The 18,568-nt window shown below is 35.0% G+C and overlaps 1 protein-coding gene and 1 long non-coding RNA gene across 2 annotated transcripts; both read left to right on the top strand.

Annotated features, from left to right (window-relative positions):
- The first annotated feature begins 2,176 nt into the window (after positions 1-2,176).
- LOC136834261 (bifunctional peptidase and (3S)-lysyl hydroxylase Jmjd7-like) lies at positions 2,177-7,344 on the top strand. The gene is given in 8 exon segments (XM_067096606.1): positions 2,177-2,303; positions 4,194-4,274; positions 5,160-5,313; positions 5,910-5,929; positions 5,932-6,062; positions 6,337-6,493; positions 6,882-7,123; positions 7,125-7,344. Coding segments are annotated over 7 exon segments (951 nt in total). The 5' UTR covers positions 2,177-2,303; positions 4,194-4,207; the 3' UTR covers positions 7,305-7,344.
- A 3,374-nt stretch (positions 7,345-10,718) lies between these two features.
- On the top strand, positions 10,719-18,566 carry LOC136834260 (uncharacterized). Its single transcript, XR_010851705.1, has 3 exons — positions 10,719-10,942; positions 15,642-15,968; positions 16,933-18,566. It is a non-coding gene; the product is annotated as an uncharacterized lncRNA (long non-coding RNA).
- The last annotated feature ends 2 nt before the right edge of the window (positions 18,567-18,568 follow it).

Raw genomic sequence — 18,568 nt, 5'->3', positions numbered from 1 at the left:
GTATTTAGGATTTTTTTTTATATTAAATATATTGCTGACATTTACTGGTGTTGATGTGTGTTTAGAAGTAAGGTTTTGCTGAAGCTTTTGCTGTTTTAGTGTTAATTATTGTGTACAGTTTTGCATTGTGAGAGATTTAGTAGTTGTTATTTTGTGGAAAAAACAACTAGCCTTAAGAATTAACTAAAATATGAGTACATACTGTATGTGGTTTTTGTACTAGAATTTTATAAAGTGGAAAATTATTCTGATTTTTTTTATATCCTTGCATACACCCTCAGGCCACCATTTCATCTTGAACAAACAATTCTGCAACCTCATCTGATTCTGCTGTTAACACTAGATCATGTGCTGGCAGCATTTTCCAGCGGTTTCCTTTTCTTCACTCTTTTGTAACTGTCTCCTTTATACTATGATAGCAAAAGACTTGTGGGCTGTTTCTTTACAGGCATCAACATTTCTTTAAAATAAGTGCCCCTGTAGGGGGCTAAGTGCCATCAGAGCACCTCACATGGTGCACTGTAGCGATTGCTGAAGGGTGTTTGCTGTGTCCCTTTGGCCCACCCGCTTGTCAGCTTTTTACCTCCATTCTTGCTCCCTGTCTCCCAGCTGGCTGTCCAACCTCTCTCAACTAGTACTTCTAGTACAAGCATGGGATTTTCTCGTGTACTTCAGTTCATTTATTTTCTAGAGTAGTGTACTTTATCTTGCTGTTCAACCAGTTCAATTCCCTTTTCAGTGTCTTAAGTGTTGAATGGCTGAAAGTGCCCCAGCTCTTGGCTTCTTAGCATAATCTTCATGTTCATTGATTCATTCAAATTAGTGCTTCACCACCCAAACAAATTCAGTGCCGAAAAAATGCTAACAGGCCAAACCTATAGGTAAAATGAGGAGCTTACACTAAACTTGATCATCGAAATGACTTCTACATATAAGGAAAGAAGTAGCAATTAAAAGGTAATTGTCCAACCTCAAGATAATACTAGTACATTACTTACATTTCTAACCTCAGTCATACCAGTCTGAGAAGATGAAGATTTAATAGAAACATTATAATTGTTTTGTTAAGTAAAATAAATCCTTACAATGTAATTTCATAACATACTTCACCAAGTCATTATGAAAAATTAAGATTCGTAGTAAATTGTGTTGGTTTACTTTGTTCGCAAGATATCCCTGGAAAGAAGTCATTGAACTACAAATCTGTAGATATTTTCCACATGAAACATTTGGCCTTGCTGTTGGAACAACCTGGTGTCACCTCAAAAGAATATACTGTAGATGTGATGAGATTGGAATGTACCTGAAGCTTGATGTGTATTTCAAATGGTAAAGGATTCTTTCTTTACTAAGTAGTTATGAAATGTGGAGACTATGATTGTTTATATTGAGTTTTCACAAACAGTATTGCTTCTTGGTGTAAAACTATGGCATTCTTTATCTTCACAGTTGAAGATAAAAGGGATACTTCCCAATGAATGGAATAGGGACTGTACAGTGTGTTGCAGACAAAGAGAAGGGCACCTAGTATTTTGCAAGTACAGTCTTTACCGGTATATTTCTCCCAAATTCACATATGCCTCTAGGGACATTTAGATTCAGTTAAATGATGCTGTATATTAACCTTTAAATTATAACAGTCATGTTTTGCAAGTGCATAACTCTTCAAACATTGTGAAAGGTTTGTACATAATTTGTAGAATCCTGATTAGTATGTAAGGCAGTTTTATCAATATTATTGGATATTCAAATTATTTTTCTTGTTTCTAATAAACTTTTATATGGATCAAGCAAAAAATTACACATGTAAAACTTAAGAGGCTGACAGGCACAAGTTCAAATGTACACTCGGATCCCCACCAAATGAAAGAGATTCAAACATTTGAATCTTGGACGAAGCTTAAAGACCTTTAATTGTACTGTAAAGCCATATTCTACAGAAAGAACGTCATTACAGAAAACGGATAAGTGAAAAATAAATAGTAAATAGTTTTCTTCAGTACTCATATAAATGAAATACGAATAAAATTATGGCTTATATATTGTATGCAGAGCCACGGAAGGAGAAAAGGATCAAATTCTATTTTTATAAAGTACATAATGTGTCGCTAATTACATAATGCAGTCACTAAGGACAACGGGACGAAATTGGGAGCCGTTGTATACCACAACAGATGTTATTACTACTATACAACCATGGTTATTTTACCCTCTTCGTGACTGTCATCACATTGAAGGGCATCTAAGACTGGAATTCCTTGCCTATCACGCCCAAAGTTCAATGTAGTATGACTTGATATCAAGTAAGTTGGCGTATATAGTTAAATGTGGATATGGCCCGTATGGAATGCAAGAATAGCGAGGCTTAAAGTAACCTACCGGTAGGTATTTGTATCGTAGTTTATTTTAAAACTGCTGATATTTGGTTTATCTGATGAGCATTTAATGCACTTCGGACGAAATTTTAACGCTCATATCTGACGGTAATGACACCCAATGGGAACCTGGGGTTCTTGGTCGGGTACTGATCGAAAAAGAGTAAAAACTGGGATATTCAGTAACTAGGTTCACCCTCACATAGGACTCCGGGCCTTACATTACCCCAAAGGTATTGATTCTCACTGGGGTTCCCCATTTTGTTAGACGTGAGGTTTAGAGTGGGTGGTAGAGGTAAGTATTAACTACGTGTCGGGTATTACCTTGAAAATTGACTTTTTCTCAAGTAGCCTATTTTGGTTGCTTATCAAGAATTTACCGTTAGCCTACTGTTTGTCGGTCGACTGTAATTAACCTGTAATTAACCTCAGAACTGGTTATATGGTATAGATTATATGTTTGCCGTTGTGCATGCACAGTGTCATAGGGGAACTTTAGGTAAAAAGTGGAGTTTCCTTCACTGGTGGTCGGATGCCCCTGGCTAAATAACACAGCATACTAGGTTAGGTTAGGTAGGGTACGTTAGGTTAGTATGGTTCTTTTTATAATGGATTTCCGTAGCCAATCCCTTCTTTAACATATGGCTCCCTGATGTCTCTCACATTTGCTTGGAACCATTCCATACAGTCCTGGAGCTAATACTTAGAAATACCACTATATCAAAATGAAATGGGAGTGTCATGATGTTACCATATTCACACAAATGAACAAACAATATTATGTAGGCTATTAAATAAAGAAAAGTGTGCTTATTACAAGTTATGCAACACCTTGCAAGTGCAGTTGTGGTACAACATCACAAGTTAAGTACAGTTAAATTTTATTCCTCAGCCAAAAAAATCTAACCTTTGGTTAGGTTATGTTAGGTGTTACATGTGGGGAAAAATATTACCAGCATAAGTTTTAGGCAAGGTTAAGGGGATGTCCTGAATGGTGAAGATCCTTCTTGTCAGGTTAAGTTAGTTTATAACCTTGTAACTATCAAAATTGTGAAAATGAACTAACATGTTTGAAATTAATGTCCGTAATGTTGGAAACCACCTGAGTAAGTGATTTTAGGAGAGAGAATTTTTGTTGTGGACATGGAAAGTCAATAAATCATAAATTGAATTAACTTTCATGCTGGCCTTGCAGTACTTTGCATTATCAAAGCTTGTTAAGGTTACTGCCACAATGTACTAGTTAGCTAGTTTGTGAAAACACATCCCAAGGGTATCCATATTTATGGACTTTTGGTTCAGGAAGAGGTTTGTGAATTTCATGAGAAAGTGGCCATAGACAAGTTGCATACAGAAGCTGTTTCATTGTACTCTAAAAGACAGTGTTACTAATTTTGATTATCAATTCCCTTCTTATTTATACTTCATAGAGTCAGTTTTACTGGAGAGAGTACGTTTAGTAAGTTGGTTTAACATAAATTAATTTAGCTGTATTTTAGTCAGAACCTTGGATTATTAGTTGTTACTAATGAAAGGAAAAGTTTAATGTTTGGTGACAATAGCAAATTAGTATTTTGGGTGAAAATAAACAAATTAGTATTTTTTAGTCTCTCTGATAAGTTACTAGGTTATCCTTAGTTATTAGAATATTCATTAGTTCAGTATTCATTAATTCCTGAGACATTCAGATAACAAGGAAAGCACTTAAGTGTAAATGGTCCATGGTATTATGTATTGTATTTTTATTCCTCATATACTTTTTAGTTTGTCATACAGTTGTGCATGCTAGTGTTTTCATTTTGATTTAACCTTTTTCAGGTAAAAGGTCAGTCATGTTGAATCCTGAACCAGATGGAAAGCTGAAGGACTGCTTCTTGAGTCTGTCTTCAGAAGCCAAAGGTAAGAATATTTGTTTTGATTATATAACTTTAGTTTCCTGTATCAGTGCCATAATGTCAGGTCAGAAAACAAGACATCCGATAGTCAGGGCAACAGAAAATTCATATTGTGGTGTTCTTTGTTGGACCTTGAGTATTTATTTGTCATTTCACCATATCTTTGATAGTTGACCTTGGGTTACAATATTTATTTTAGTACTTGTTTCGTTAGAATTGCATGAATTTCCATATGTATTGATGTAAGGTGGTAAAGGAGTTATTTTGTTTACTTTTAAGTTACCCATTGTGTTTTTGGTGCATCAGCAATGTTAAGTTACATTACTCTATATATAGTATTAGAAATTCAACTCAGTTGTCTTTTTAACCTGATTTAAGAGTATACATTTCCCAAATGGTTTCTGAGAAATTGGGGCTATAAGAGCACTATGAAACAAAAAATAGAATGATATGTTGAAGGCATAATAAGCATTGGAAAAATAACTAGAAAAATTCATAATACATCATACAGCACATTAGTTCTAAAGATGAAGGGAAATACCTCCAGATTTCAAAAACATATGTTTAAAAAAAATTGGACAAACCATAAACTGAATGAATTAAACACAGTTAAGACCCCTAGCATTTTGTCTGCCAAAATGCAAATTTAAATGCAAGAAAACTTAGTAAGAACCTAAATTACAGCATCACACAAGGTTTGGTATCAGTAGCACACTAAGGAGGTAGTACTAATATCCTGGATTTTAATCTGAACAGGTTTATCACTGTTGTGAAAGCTCTTTCAGGACAAAGGTTTGTAATTAAAATGTAAATAAGAGACCTACAGTGATACTTGTCAAGTTTTGATATTCTTCAGTGTCCGAATTTTAAATAATCTTTTGTTCTACAGAACTGTATTTGAATGATACTGTTCCAGTCTTAGAAGCAATACCCTCACCTCTACAGTTTTATAGAGACTGGGTTGCTCCTAACAAACCAGTCATATTCAAAGGAGCAGTAAAGAAATGGCCTGCTATCAAGAAGTGGACCATAAAATACCTGAGGTATTGTATATATATGTTGCTTATTAATAAAAGAAATATGTTTCATTTCGTAAGAGATAACTCTGCTTGATTCAGAAATTATATTTGATTTTGTTTTACTTTTAAAATACATATTGTATGAGTAATGGAAGCACATGTTACTTTGAATATAATCTTACATAATTTTGTAGTATGGTTGGTTTGTTACTTGGTATACCTACTCATAACAATGCAAACCCAATCAAGTTTATATGAATTGTGATTCATTGTTTTGCAAATTTGTTTATTTGGTAGTTGTTACTCTGTAGGTCAGTTTCTGACTTCAAATGGTCATTTGGTTTGTGCTAAGAGGGAAAAGCAGCCACTTTTAAGCCTTGTCTCCATTTTATCAAAGGGAAGAAAGGATTGAAAGCTGTTATAGAATTTCAGATATGCCATTAGCAATGTTTTCCCCTTTTATGTTTCAAAAATTTTGTTTAAGTGCATTTGAAGATACTAGTTATGTTAACGAGTTCTTAGTTAGTTATTTCCTCCAGGTAAGGAGGAAGCAAGTGTATGATTAACATATAGTATCCTTTTTTTTTGTAAATTATTGTCTGATTATTCCACTCTTTCAGGGAGAAAATTGGCGAAAAACATGTAGTGTTGCTGTTACACCCAATGGTTATGCAGATGCCCCACAAGGTGAATATTTTGTTATGCCAGAAGAACGGAACATGATGTTCAAGGACTTCTTGGATATCATGGAGAACCCTGATTCCCAGCCTGGTGTAGGTGAAATGATCATTTACAGTAGTTACTTTTGTTTATTTGACTATATAATGAAAAATGTAAAAGTTTAGCAAATTATTTCCTAAATTTTGTAAGTCATTCATTCTTTATGTAATCATAGGTTACATGTATAAGATAGAGGTATTACATATATCAAGTAATTTGGACTTTTAGTTTTGGAAGGTCTCACTGTAGCAAGTGAGGAAGGGTATATATATTAAATAGAATGCTTCATCAAAATATGTAAAACTTTCACATTTTTTCTCATTGTAGGTGTTTTATATCCAGAAGCAAAATTCAAATTTTACAGAAGAATTCCCAGAAATTCTAGGTGATGCTGCCACTGATGTTCCATGGTTTTCCGAAGCTTTAGGAAAAGAACCAGATGCCGTTAATTTTTGGATGGGAGATCACAGAGCAGTAACATCAAGTAAGTGATTCTATTGTGAACTTGTTCAGTAGGACAAAGATTAAACATGGGGAGATCCAGTATTCATGACATGTTTAAGGTCATTCAACCGTGGAAAATATAGAGTAAAAAAAAATAACAATTATTTGACCGTTTTAAATACAGTAAACTGTTTTCGAAAATGATGCTGGTCAGTTCACAATCTCGGCTTATTGTGATATTTTTACTATATTTTTAATAATTTAAAAGGATAAAATGCCTCTGAAATAGGTGTTTATATTTTTTTGGGCACTCAACATCATCCTTAGTAAGATTTATTTAACTTTTGATGAGATTAAGTAAACTATATCTTTAGTTGTTACAAGATTGATTTCCATTTTAGTAATCTTATGTGCTCTCCCTCTTTCAGTGCATAAAGATCACTATGAAAATATTTATTGCGTGGTGTCTGGCTACAAAGATTTTATTTTACTTCCGCCTTCGGATACACCGTGGATACCTTACAAAAGTTATGCTGCTGGTGTCTACAAAGAAACCAATCCAGGGAAGTTTGTTATAGAAGAGGATACAGAAACTGGGGTTGTGCCTTGGGTATGCATCGATCCATTGAAACCAGATTTAGATGCATATCCTCAGTATAAGCATAGCAGTCCCTGTGCATTGCAGAGTACATGCCGGTGATGCGCTTTACCTTCCGTCCTTATGGTATCACCATGTTAGACAGTCTCATGGTTGTATAGCGGTCAACTTTTGGTATGATATGGAGTACGATGTGAAATATAATTACTATAAATTTATACAAAACTTATGCTGGAAAGAAGTGGAGCTGTGATATTGGTAGTTTTAGGTCAAATAAATATTCACAAAACCTGTATTCTATCTTATTGTTATTAAATGTATTCCATGTTTGACTGATGATATCCCATATGGTAGAGTCTACATGTTTATGTAGTTTTGGATTTTGACAAAAATTTTGAAAGAGAAGCAAAAAAATTATTCTTGAGAGATGGGAAAATCAATTAGTGATCATGAGGAAGAGAATGCTGTACAAGTTATACAATAATAAAAGAATCTAGCCTGTTATTATAAAAAGTACATTCCAGGTCTTTAGGCCGGAATTGACTTGGATAAAGGTTACAATGAAAGAAGGTTATGATGTGAAAAGAAAATGCCATATTCGAAAAAGGCAGCAAGTGTGTCCTGTGACAAGACAAACATGCAAAATAAATCTGAGGAAAATCTCAGTGAAATGTGCAAAAGACAATTAAGTTTTGAAGTTTGTTGCTAAGTACTGTATTTGAAGTTGACTCCTTCAGAAATAATTTGCCTTTGCTTAGACTTGGGAAATTTGTAAAACACCAAAGATTAGTATTGGTCAGCTCAGATCTAATTTTTTTAGAAATTTATAGCTCATAGATATTTATTTTAAATTTAACAGAAATTTTCTTTTGAAATGTACACCCCCTGCGGGCGTTAGTGTTGTCAGTGCACCTCACGGTGTGCACTGTAGGCCTTACTAAAGGTTCTTTGTAGCATCCCTTTGGCCTAGCTGCAACCCCTTTCGTTCTTTTTACTTTACCTCCGTTCATAATCTCTTTCTTCCATCTTACTTTCTACCCTCTCCCAACAATTGCTTTATAGTGTAACTGTGAGATTTTCCTCCTGTTACACTTTCAAGCCTACCTAATCTCAATTTCCTTTCCAGCACTGACTGTACATCAATTATGTATTTGTAATTATGTTTGATGAAGCATGGATATTGAATTGTGTGTTGCTTAGGATGAATTTTGAGGATAACATATTTGCTATAGCCATTAATGGCCCATATTCATTGTTATCCTATACAGAATTATAAAGGAATCATGTAGATCAGATATAACGGCACGGGAAATTCCCCCCAAAATCCCAACCTCTCATTGTGGATGGGGAATATCAAAGAGCAACTGCTGCCCATGTACTTATATCTGTTTATCAACACATACAGGTATGTAGCTGCTGCAGTTAAATCATTAACTTCTTTACTCTTTTCCCCCATCCCATACAATCTTTGAACAAACATCTACAGTATACCCTTTCTCCCATTCCCAGTCTTTCTTACACTATGCCACCCATTCCATATCTCAACCACCCAAGGCATTATCCACATTCATTAATAATTTAAATTGCCAGCAAGGGTATAAACCCTAACTGTCTGAAATTCACTCTCAGAGGTCAGACCCCATAGAGGGGTCGTGCCATCAGTGCATCTCATGCGGTGCAAAGTAGGCATTACTCAAGGTTCTTTGCAGCGTCCCTTTGGCCCCTAGCTTCAACTGCTTTCATTCCTTTTACTCTACCTCCGTTCATATTCTCTTTCTTCCATCTTGCTGTCCACCCTCTCTGAACAATTGATTCATAGTGCAACTGCAAGGTTTTCCTCTTGTTATGCCTTTCAACCCTTTTCACTGTCAATTTCTGTTTCAGCACTGAATGGCCTTAGTTGCCCCAGTGCTTGGTATTTATGGCTAAGATCTATAAATCAACCAATCTCGGAGGTCAGTGACTATTATAACCACAGTACAGTATTACTATTATTACTGCTGGTGGTTGGTTAGTGAAATTCACTCACGGGTGTCAGTGACTATATAACTACAGTACAGTAGTATTGTTTTTACTGCTGGTGGCTGGTTAGTTTACATTAAACAGTCCTTGTGCTTACACAGGTCTCTGGCAAAGTGACAGTGCGGAAGTGTGATAAGGTGTTGAATTGGATAAGTGGTGTTGTGTGGAGTGTGGATCCCCGAACTCTACTGACTAACAAAGGCAAAATAAAATCAGCCGCTATTTATGTAGTTTGACTGACTGACTATAGTGTTAAACTTACAGTCAGTCAGCTGGCTTAGCAAAAGCTTTTTTTTTTTTTTATACAAACATTTAGCAGTGGGAATTACACTTCGTTTTTATCAGCCATACTGAAGACTCCCACCCACTCATATATCTGAAATATTGTGACCTCATGCCATTTATTAAGTAATTCTTAATGGTTTTTGTAAGTAAATCTAAATATTTTGGATTTTTGCCTACTGCAAGTGTATTTTCATATTTGATGTGTAGATCATCACAGTAGAGTATATTGTTAGCAAGAACGTTATCATTAAAATAGACATATTTGCCTTGTCATTAAACGATAAATTCCATATCTTATTTTGATATTTATTACTTATGTATAAGAAATAATTATATCTTCATTATGAAACATTTTATTTCTACATCTTTGTGACAATATGTGCTTGCCAATCAAGTGTCATTCTTCTTCGTTTATCCGTGAAAAATTACCTGAATCGTTTTCTTTTGTGATTCAGAGACCAGTTTTCAATGAAAGAGGTACCTACACTACGCTGTCCTTGCTTTGCTGTTGGGCCTTCACTTATCATCACCATCATTGTTATTATGATGATAATAATGATTTACCTCTCTCTCTCTCTCTCTCTGACAACGTAATGTCATTTACGAACGCGTAAGTGAACAGATCATGATTATGAAAATTATGATTATTATTTTTTTTTCTGGGCTTAACTAGAATAGACCGTTATGTTGCCCGTCTCACTGGCAATTGCAAAACGTTCCTTAATGGAACTTTATATATTTACTTTAAATATCTTCTCTGAAATTTAAACAACAAAAAACTTTCATTGCCCACTGGAAGTATTTACTATTGAAAACTGGCTTGTATTTTTCAGCTTATGCGAAAGTATTTGACTTGATTTATTACTACGGGTCACTTAATGTGAAATAAACGAAATATCAAAGCAGTAATATTAGTCTGATTCACTGTTAGAGGCCTCCTTTTATTAAGAGACAACTAGTCAGTTATAATATATATATATAAACTAATTTTAAAAGAAATTGTGTTTATTCAGTTAATTAAATGAAGTAAAGCATGATATGTTTCCTACAGTTATTTGTGATAATTTTTTGTTATAGTATATATGACTATCTAACTTTCTTCTTTTATTAGCATTTTGCGTAACTGTAGGTTTTGATGTATAAAAAAATTTAATTTTGAAATCTAGCACAGTACTAATAATTCAAGAATGTATCAAATAGAAATGTTAAATTTAGGAGAAAACAGACAAATCCTATTAATTGATAGGCGTTGGGTTTAGTAAAAATATAATGCAAGCATTCTTTAAAAGTTGCAGTTTATTTGCAAATAGTATCCCCAAGTCGGAATGTTTTTTTTTTTTCTTTGAGCAGCGTTGCCCATGAAAATTAAAATTGTAGATGGCACTACTTGTCCTTCAAATATACGAGGACAAAGAAAAATACAGTGGTTGTTTAAGTATGACTTCCTCATTTGAACTTCTTTGTTTTCCTTGGTTTACAAACCAAGAGTAAGACGAAGTTTACATTTCGACTGTGAGTGGTTTTTATCCGGTTTTAAAAGAGTGGCCATCGGTGAAAGAAGATCTGAACTTGGGATAGTCTACAGTAAGTGTGCATTGTAGTTTCTGAAGTTATATTGTGTACGTGGGCTGATTTTTATTGCTCTGTGTGGAGGTTATACGGTTTTTAAGGCTTCGCTATATTAAGGCGTGATTAGACTAGAAGAAAATGGTGATCAAGGTTTTAAGCTTTATAGTGTTTGAGGTAACGTTCTTGAAACGAGGATTTTTGGGTAACAATTGAGTCTAGGGTTTTTGGGTTAGATACATGTTAACCCTATCCAGTGTTTTTAACCTTGAATTTTATGCCTCCCCCTTACCCATGCTTTAATGCTGCTAATATGGATCCGGGATTCACTTGAAAGTTAATGTAGTTAGTTACACGGGCTATTTTCATAATTTGAAAGTGTTCATTTCGGCGATGATTTTTGACGTCATAAATACTGCTGTCATCAGATTAAGCTTAGAGGGGATAACTCCATTTATGCATGTTATTAGATTAGGTCTCAATTAGATTAGGTCTCAATTAGATTAGGTCTCAAAAGCCTTTTTTTTTTCTATCTCACGAATACGAGTTGCGTAAATTTTGTTCTGGTGATTTATCGTAAGGTAATATTCCCGATTACCTACTTTATTTTAAAGTAATGGAAATTTGCTAAATTGCGTACCTGTTTGAAGATTCGTCCCGGATTGATACTGGAAAATCATAATAAACTGTGGGTTTTAAAACCACTCGCAAAACAAACATTGATGTAGGTCCAAGCCACGGTCTAGATATTTTTTTCCAGTATTGGTTTCGAGTGTTTGTGCTATACATATTAAGAAAAAAAAAAGTTGGAAAAAAGTGGTTCTATCTGTGGAGGATGATAATATAAGAATGGTGTTAACAGAAATACTTGGTTGTACGTGGTAAGTAATGTATGAGACTTGTTAATTTCGTGGTACCTTCTTAGTCGTGTGGACTCAGCCAAAGCATACTCGGTGGACTTTGCTAGAACCGTATCTATTATTTTTTTTATTGTGAATTATGGGGATGTGAACATTTTCCCAATTACTTGCAGTCCATACAGGTTACCTACAGGATTTCTGTGGTAAATTTTCTCAACAGTAAAAGCAACTTAATCTTACTGCTCATTTTAATTATCTAATTACTTCTGGGGATTGTTTTTTTTAAACTGTAATACCACATGAAAAAGCGTATGTCTAGTAAGCCCTTGAGTAAATTCTTTGCGTCAAAAGATTGTTAGCGATATTTACACAGGACTATTTATAGCCCGGACTAAGATGGAAGGTTATCTTTATGCTGAGGCTTAAGTTATTTTAACGAAGCTCGCAGGAATGTTATTTTGACTTGTTACAAGAGCGTCAGAAATGAACTGAGAAGGCGTTCAGTAATGGAGAAAGCGGAACAAATTAGCATATGCAGGTGCAAGATGCAATGTTTTCATTCTGATTTGTAGTCAGAACGTTTTCAAACATTTCATACTTGATTGCTGTTTTCGGAAACTAGCAATCCTTGATTTTAGACAGCCATTGCACTTGAAAATTGAATTTAGGAAGCGTTTATTACAAGAAGTAATAGTTTTGATATTCCACCTGGTGAATCTATAGTGTGTTGTCGCGATGACACCTTGATTAATTTAAACTTAAAGCGAATTAGTAGCTAACAATCGAAGGTTCCCATACTTTGGCTAACAGTTTTGTAATAAACTAGATCCAGGATTTCTCAGGTCACACCACAGCAGGTTGCTCGAACTTCGACAAAGTCCCGTTTTGTAAGATTTTTTATTTTAACATTTTTTGGCGTTGGAATTTTTACCTAAAGACAGTGGAATTAGTGTCGTAGGTAAAGTTTGCGACTGGAATTTATATTAAAGTAAATTCTTCGTAAGGCATCCCCATGTACCTTGAACAGTAACCCTTGGAGATTGTAGTAGGAAAGCGAATATTTTAGTTCAGAAAACTGTAGCTGAGTTATAGGTAAAATATTTAATGCTTGATAAATTGTAAAGTTGTTGGAATGCATGGGGTGGTTGTGCAATGTCGGCTGTCTTTATTAATTTTCAGAGATTACCAAATTAGTGCTATTTCAAACTTAGTATTCTATAATCAGATTTCTCGAATCCAAAGTATGTTATGGTTATCAAATTTCTCGATAAATCTCTTCGTTTTATCAAACTAGTTCAAGATCTGGAAATATATCAGCGTCTTTATGGTACAATATTATAACCTGGCTTTATATAAATGACAAATGTTAGAGGCATAACGTCCATTTTAATTATTACTCAAGGTAGTTGGAAATGCGTCTCCGATCATCTATTTTTTTACGGATGCATATTAGAACCCGTTCAGTCCATGGTGTGGTCCTCATTCACCGTGGTATGGTCAACGATCGTCAATACGATAATAATTCCTTTTTTTTTTTTTTTGCTGGTTTATTTTATTTTATTTTTTTTTTTGCTGGCTTGTAAAAAATGTTAACGAATACTGTCGGTACGGTAAGTCATCTGATGACCAGACTAGCGTTGCAAAGTAACATTAATGTTCAGCATAATTTCGAAGCACAAAAATATTTATGGCAGTCTGACGTCAACGGCTTTGTTTTACTTATAGCTATACAAAATAAATACTTGGTTATGGTGCTGAAGCTCAAACGTTAATCGCCATCATAAACGTGAAGGAACTGGTTTTTAATTTTTTTTCCTACCAGGAACCTTTCTTCCCAAGTCTCTAGGAAAGGTCCTCGATATTCCTGGTATCCTTTGCTAGCCATTGCGTTAACCTACCTAATGTGTACGCACACGTAGACGATCCAAAATGCATTGACTACACTGTCAGACGCAATTTTGAGCAAATGTTTGTGATTTAATGACCATGATACAATCTATTTTGTAACTTGTACAGTTTGTACACCTAGAGGTAATGGGACCTTAATTTCTGGATTCCAGCGTATGTATGTTTAGTTTTAAGTTTCCGGTTTAACTGCCTACTATTTCGGGCAGTTTTCGTGGGACGGTGACTTGACACGTTGGTAATCTAAGAGATTCCCTTTACAGTAGATTAGAATATAGCTGCTTTTATTTGCCTTCGACATTGTTCTCCAAAGAGAGGCCAACAAAATCTGCTGCTGTTCACACCAAAGTAAATTAGGATACACTGTAACAGGCTGGCTTTGTTAGACAAAAATATTTTGGAATTGTTTCCATTCATATTTTGCAGAAATCAAGCTGCTGTGAAGAATTCTGAGCTGTGTACTATTTACCGGTAATTGGTTGTAGGCACTGGTACAGTATTAACCTACCATCACATTAGATTGCCCTGCTTAAAGTTCAAAGACTAAGTCAGGCTGTGTTTATCTAGATAGGAATACTCTCCTATAAAATTGCTGGTATTTATGACTCTTGGAAAGCTACTTCAATAGCAGATATTGATAACTGGTGTTTTCATTTGTATGGGGTGCCACCCTGCCCACTTGATTTGCGATTCAGGTTTTGATCGGCATGTTGGTATCGCTTAGACCCCGGTAGCGTTGTCTTTGTAAGTCACCAGCGCCCTTTCTCCCAATATTGTTGTTGCCGGTTAACAGTCGAGCATCTTTCGAAAATTGTCATTTGCTTAACTTGTTCTGTGTTCAGGTTTTCAATGCTTGTAAGAACATTGCTTTCAGTCTTGAGACATTTTTCCTAACCCATATCTGGTTTTTCTATGAGAAACTTAATACAGTTGTCCTTTTTCAAATACAATAGGTTTTTCCCAATGCGATAATTTAAGGAAAAGTCTAGTTTGCAAGTGCCTGTAATTCTGGTCTAAGGTCCAGCAAATTCACGCATTCAGGTAATTTTGGCTATAATTTGAACTGATAATTTCCTGTACGTAGGAGTAAGCTTTTGAAAGCAACCATTGGTAAATTTAATTTAGTTTTGCCATTCGCAAGGCATGTGGTGCCTACGTAGTGATGAAATATCAATTTCCAGTGTTGTACAGAAATCCTTAGATCCTGTGATAGTTTCTCCTCACCACGTGCTCATCGTCAAATGGGTAATTAAAACCGCAGTACTAGCGTGTAGTATAAGTATTAATACCATTTGAATGTTAGTGAACAAAAATTCAGCTCAGATTTTGTTTTTTAAAAGCTTTGCAAGGGTTGCTGCCTAATTTTTGAAAGAATTAATATTAGCTTTCCTGGAATTTTCATAGCTACATGTCGGCCCAAGGGATAGCATTCTTTGATCGTTTACCTGTACTATTCGCTACATGACTGAAAGATGACAATGACGAATGGTTGGCTCTTTCTCAGCCATTGTCTGTAGTTTTCGTTTTAGTGTTGTAAGAGCTGCTTATCAAATTTTCTTGTGTTAGATTCAAGGTAAACTGGGGAAGTTAAACGTGGTGTTATGTTAACTGATGTTGGGCTGAAGTTTTAATATTTAATTTACTACATCATTATCAAAGCAGAAACTACAAATGACAAAAATTTCACTGAAATTGACGGAATATATGTAAGGAATTGGCTCAGATTAATTTTTCAAAGATTCAACAAATTTTATTCAAAATCTTTAATGAAATTAGAAAATTTGTTAGTCGTATCTGTAAATAAGAGTTAAATCACTAAGCATGGCTTAATTCTGAGGTATGCAATTGTTGTACACACGTGGCCAAAGTTTCACGTGACAATGGTTATAAAAATGTAATAACTTTTATCCACTTGTCATTACAGCACTGTAATTCTTAAATTTCTTTTCCAGATTAGAGGATAGCTTAACAATGAACTGTCCACGTCAAATTGAAGCTTTCAAATGACGATGAAGTGTAGGAACTCGGGTCATCAGGAAACTGTAGTTCATAAAGAAGTGAAGCTCAAAGTTTTCATGTTTAATGATGTGCCCATAAAGAAATTAAGCCTTCAAGGAAATCGAAAGACGATCAGTTCACAACATTTCCACCACAGGTGTGTAAATTGCCACAATGGGAATTATACACATCTCGAGAAAGAGCTGAATTTAGTTGGGAGGTTGGAGCAGCAACTGACAGGGCGAAACTGGTGACTTGCTACCTGGCAAAAAAATTAAAAGGTAAACATTTAACTTTATGGATTACTAGCACGACATTCTAATCCTATGACAAAAAATGTATAAATAAAAGGCATAACTGCCCCGTAGGGGGATAGTGCCTTCAGTGCACCTCATCTGGTGCACTGTAGGCATTAAGGTTCTTTGCAGCGTGCCTTCGGCCCCTAGTTGCAGCCCCTTTCGTTCTTTTTACTGTACCTCCTTTCATATTCTTTCTTCCATCTGACTTTCCACCCTCTTCTAACGATTGATAAGTAGTGCAACTGCAATTTTTTCCTCCTGTTACACCTTTCAAACCTGTTAATTTCCGTTTTAGCGCTGAATAACCTCATAGGTCCCAGTGCTTGGCCTTTGGCCTAAATTCTGCATTTAGTTCAAAAGGCATAACTGTTTGAGTAGGGTTTCTTCAGTCATTTATTTGAAATCTTAGTTTGAATTAATATAAGACCAAGGTTAAGTAATCTCTTAATTACCATAAAATGTCAGTCTGTGGGAAATGGGTCTGATTATAAAGTAATTGATTTTACTGGACTAATGTAATTCCTGGAAGTTCCTTTGCTGCAATTCAAGAACTAAAGCTGTTAGGGCTTTTAACTGGTGGAAGCTAATAAAATTTAGTAAAGTACAAATTAAAAATTATTTTTGTAACTTTTGCAAATAGACGCTATGAGGATACTTTCAAGTGAACACTTGCATAGGCTGTACTAATATTCACGAGAGCACTGTAGTTTTGGTACTAATATTTTTCTATCAGTTGTGCTTAAAGTCTGTACTGTATTTAGTTTCAGGTTTTTCTCTGAAGGGTGTAAATGTACGCTAGTTACCAGTCAAGCTTACCTTAATCCCCCATAAATTATTTGTTAGATTAGGAAATGATATTTCAGAGAAAGCCTTGTTGTAAGTTAGGCAAGTTAACTGTAGCAGGCAATTTACTGGTGAAATTTAACCTAAATATTTTCTCTTCCAGATTAAGTCTTGAAAGCCTGCTGTCTGATGCTTGAGAATGCGGAGATTACAAGACAAGCTCATTCACACCAAAAGGATTACTGCACCAGAATCTGAAGAATAATTCTCGTTCATCGAACCAAGTGCAGCTTGCGATCCAAGATTCTAAGTAGAGGATATTACACCATTTCAGTAATCCTCCCCCACCCCACCCCCTTTATGCTGAATAATTTGAAACCTTACCATCTCACATTTTTCCTTTAAATTACCTGAACTCTCATTTTCCTGATAATATCCTGCCATTTATCTCCTTTATCCTTTTCCAATTTTCCTTTCATCCTCCCCATATCATTTTCCCTTTATCTTATCCTCCCCTTGGTCATTTCCTGTTCTCCATTATCCTTTCCAATTATCATCTTACTTTTACTTCAGTTTTCTATTGTCCTTTATCCATTTCCAAGTTTCCTGTAATTTTCCCTTATCCTTTTCCATTCCCGGTTATTCTTCCATTAATCCTTTTCCTACATTCCTGTTACCCTCCTTGTTTTCCCTTATCCTCCCCTTACCTTTTCCCGTTTCTAGTGAGAATTTTATAATTTTCTGTTTCGTGTTATTTTCCTAGTTCCTGTCATCCTTTATCCTTTTCCCAGTTTTCTGTTGTTTATCCTGTGTAATTTTCTCGTTTTCTTATTTTTTATGTTATCAGTTTTTCGTTGCCCTTTCCAATTTCCCAGTTTCCTTCTGTTCTTTATACTTTTTTTTTAGTTTCCTGTTGTCCTTATCTTTTTCCCAGCTTCCTGTTCTTTTATCCTTTTCCAAATTTCATATCCTACCCTTTATCCCTAACCTTCCCTAATACTGGAAATGGAAAGACTTTGTCGGCTTTCATATGACGATCCTATCCTTTGGCCCCTCTTCTAGCATTCGAGGGTACCATTTCTTTCCCTCCCCACACACAAAAAGGCCGGTGTGTATGATACAGATCTCGCTTAAGAAAATATTGATTTGGAGAGTTATTTTTCTACGTACAAAGATTATTCATTCTTGTATGTAATGCAAGCAGTAACTTGAAGTTAAAAAAGTCAAGCTAGCTTTAGTCATATTCTGCTTGAAGTCAGCTTTAGTCATACATTGCTTTGTTATTGGTATCCAAGTTATAGTTTTTCTCCATTTATTGCTGAATTTGTAATTTTATCTTGGTTCCTGTTAGTGAAATTCAATTCGACTCGAAGACTTGGAGTTAAAAATTTGGCTAGAATTTTTTTTACGACTGTAGATTTTTTTCCAGTTCAGGGTTTTACAAAAAATGCTTTTATGTGCGTGCTGTTTCCTTGATAGTTCTGAACAAACTGGATATTTTGATAAATATAGATGACTGACTTGATTTGTCAGAAGGTAAACGAAAATTTTGTAAAGACCTGACATTTTATGTTTTGTTACTCGCAACGTCAAAGACCTGTGAGGCTTCTTACATTCATGATATCAACCACGGAACTGTACACACTTTGTAGCCAGCTCGTTGAAGTTCCATTCGTGTTTACTAAACATCTTACTTGCCTAACAGTAAAGTTTACAGAGATCTGACAATAGATTTTTTCTGTTGTAACAGCAATGTTTTTTGTATGAAGCATAAAAGGTTTAATATATATTTAAAAATT

This window comes from Macrobrachium rosenbergii, chromosome 53, assembly GCF_040412425.1.
Source record: "Macrobrachium rosenbergii isolate ZJJX-2024 chromosome 53, ASM4041242v1, whole genome shotgun sequence".
NCBI lineage: Eukaryota > Metazoa > Arthropoda > Malacostraca > Decapoda > Palaemonidae > Macrobrachium > Macrobrachium rosenbergii.
This window is presented reverse-complemented; position numbering and strand designations above follow the sequence as displayed.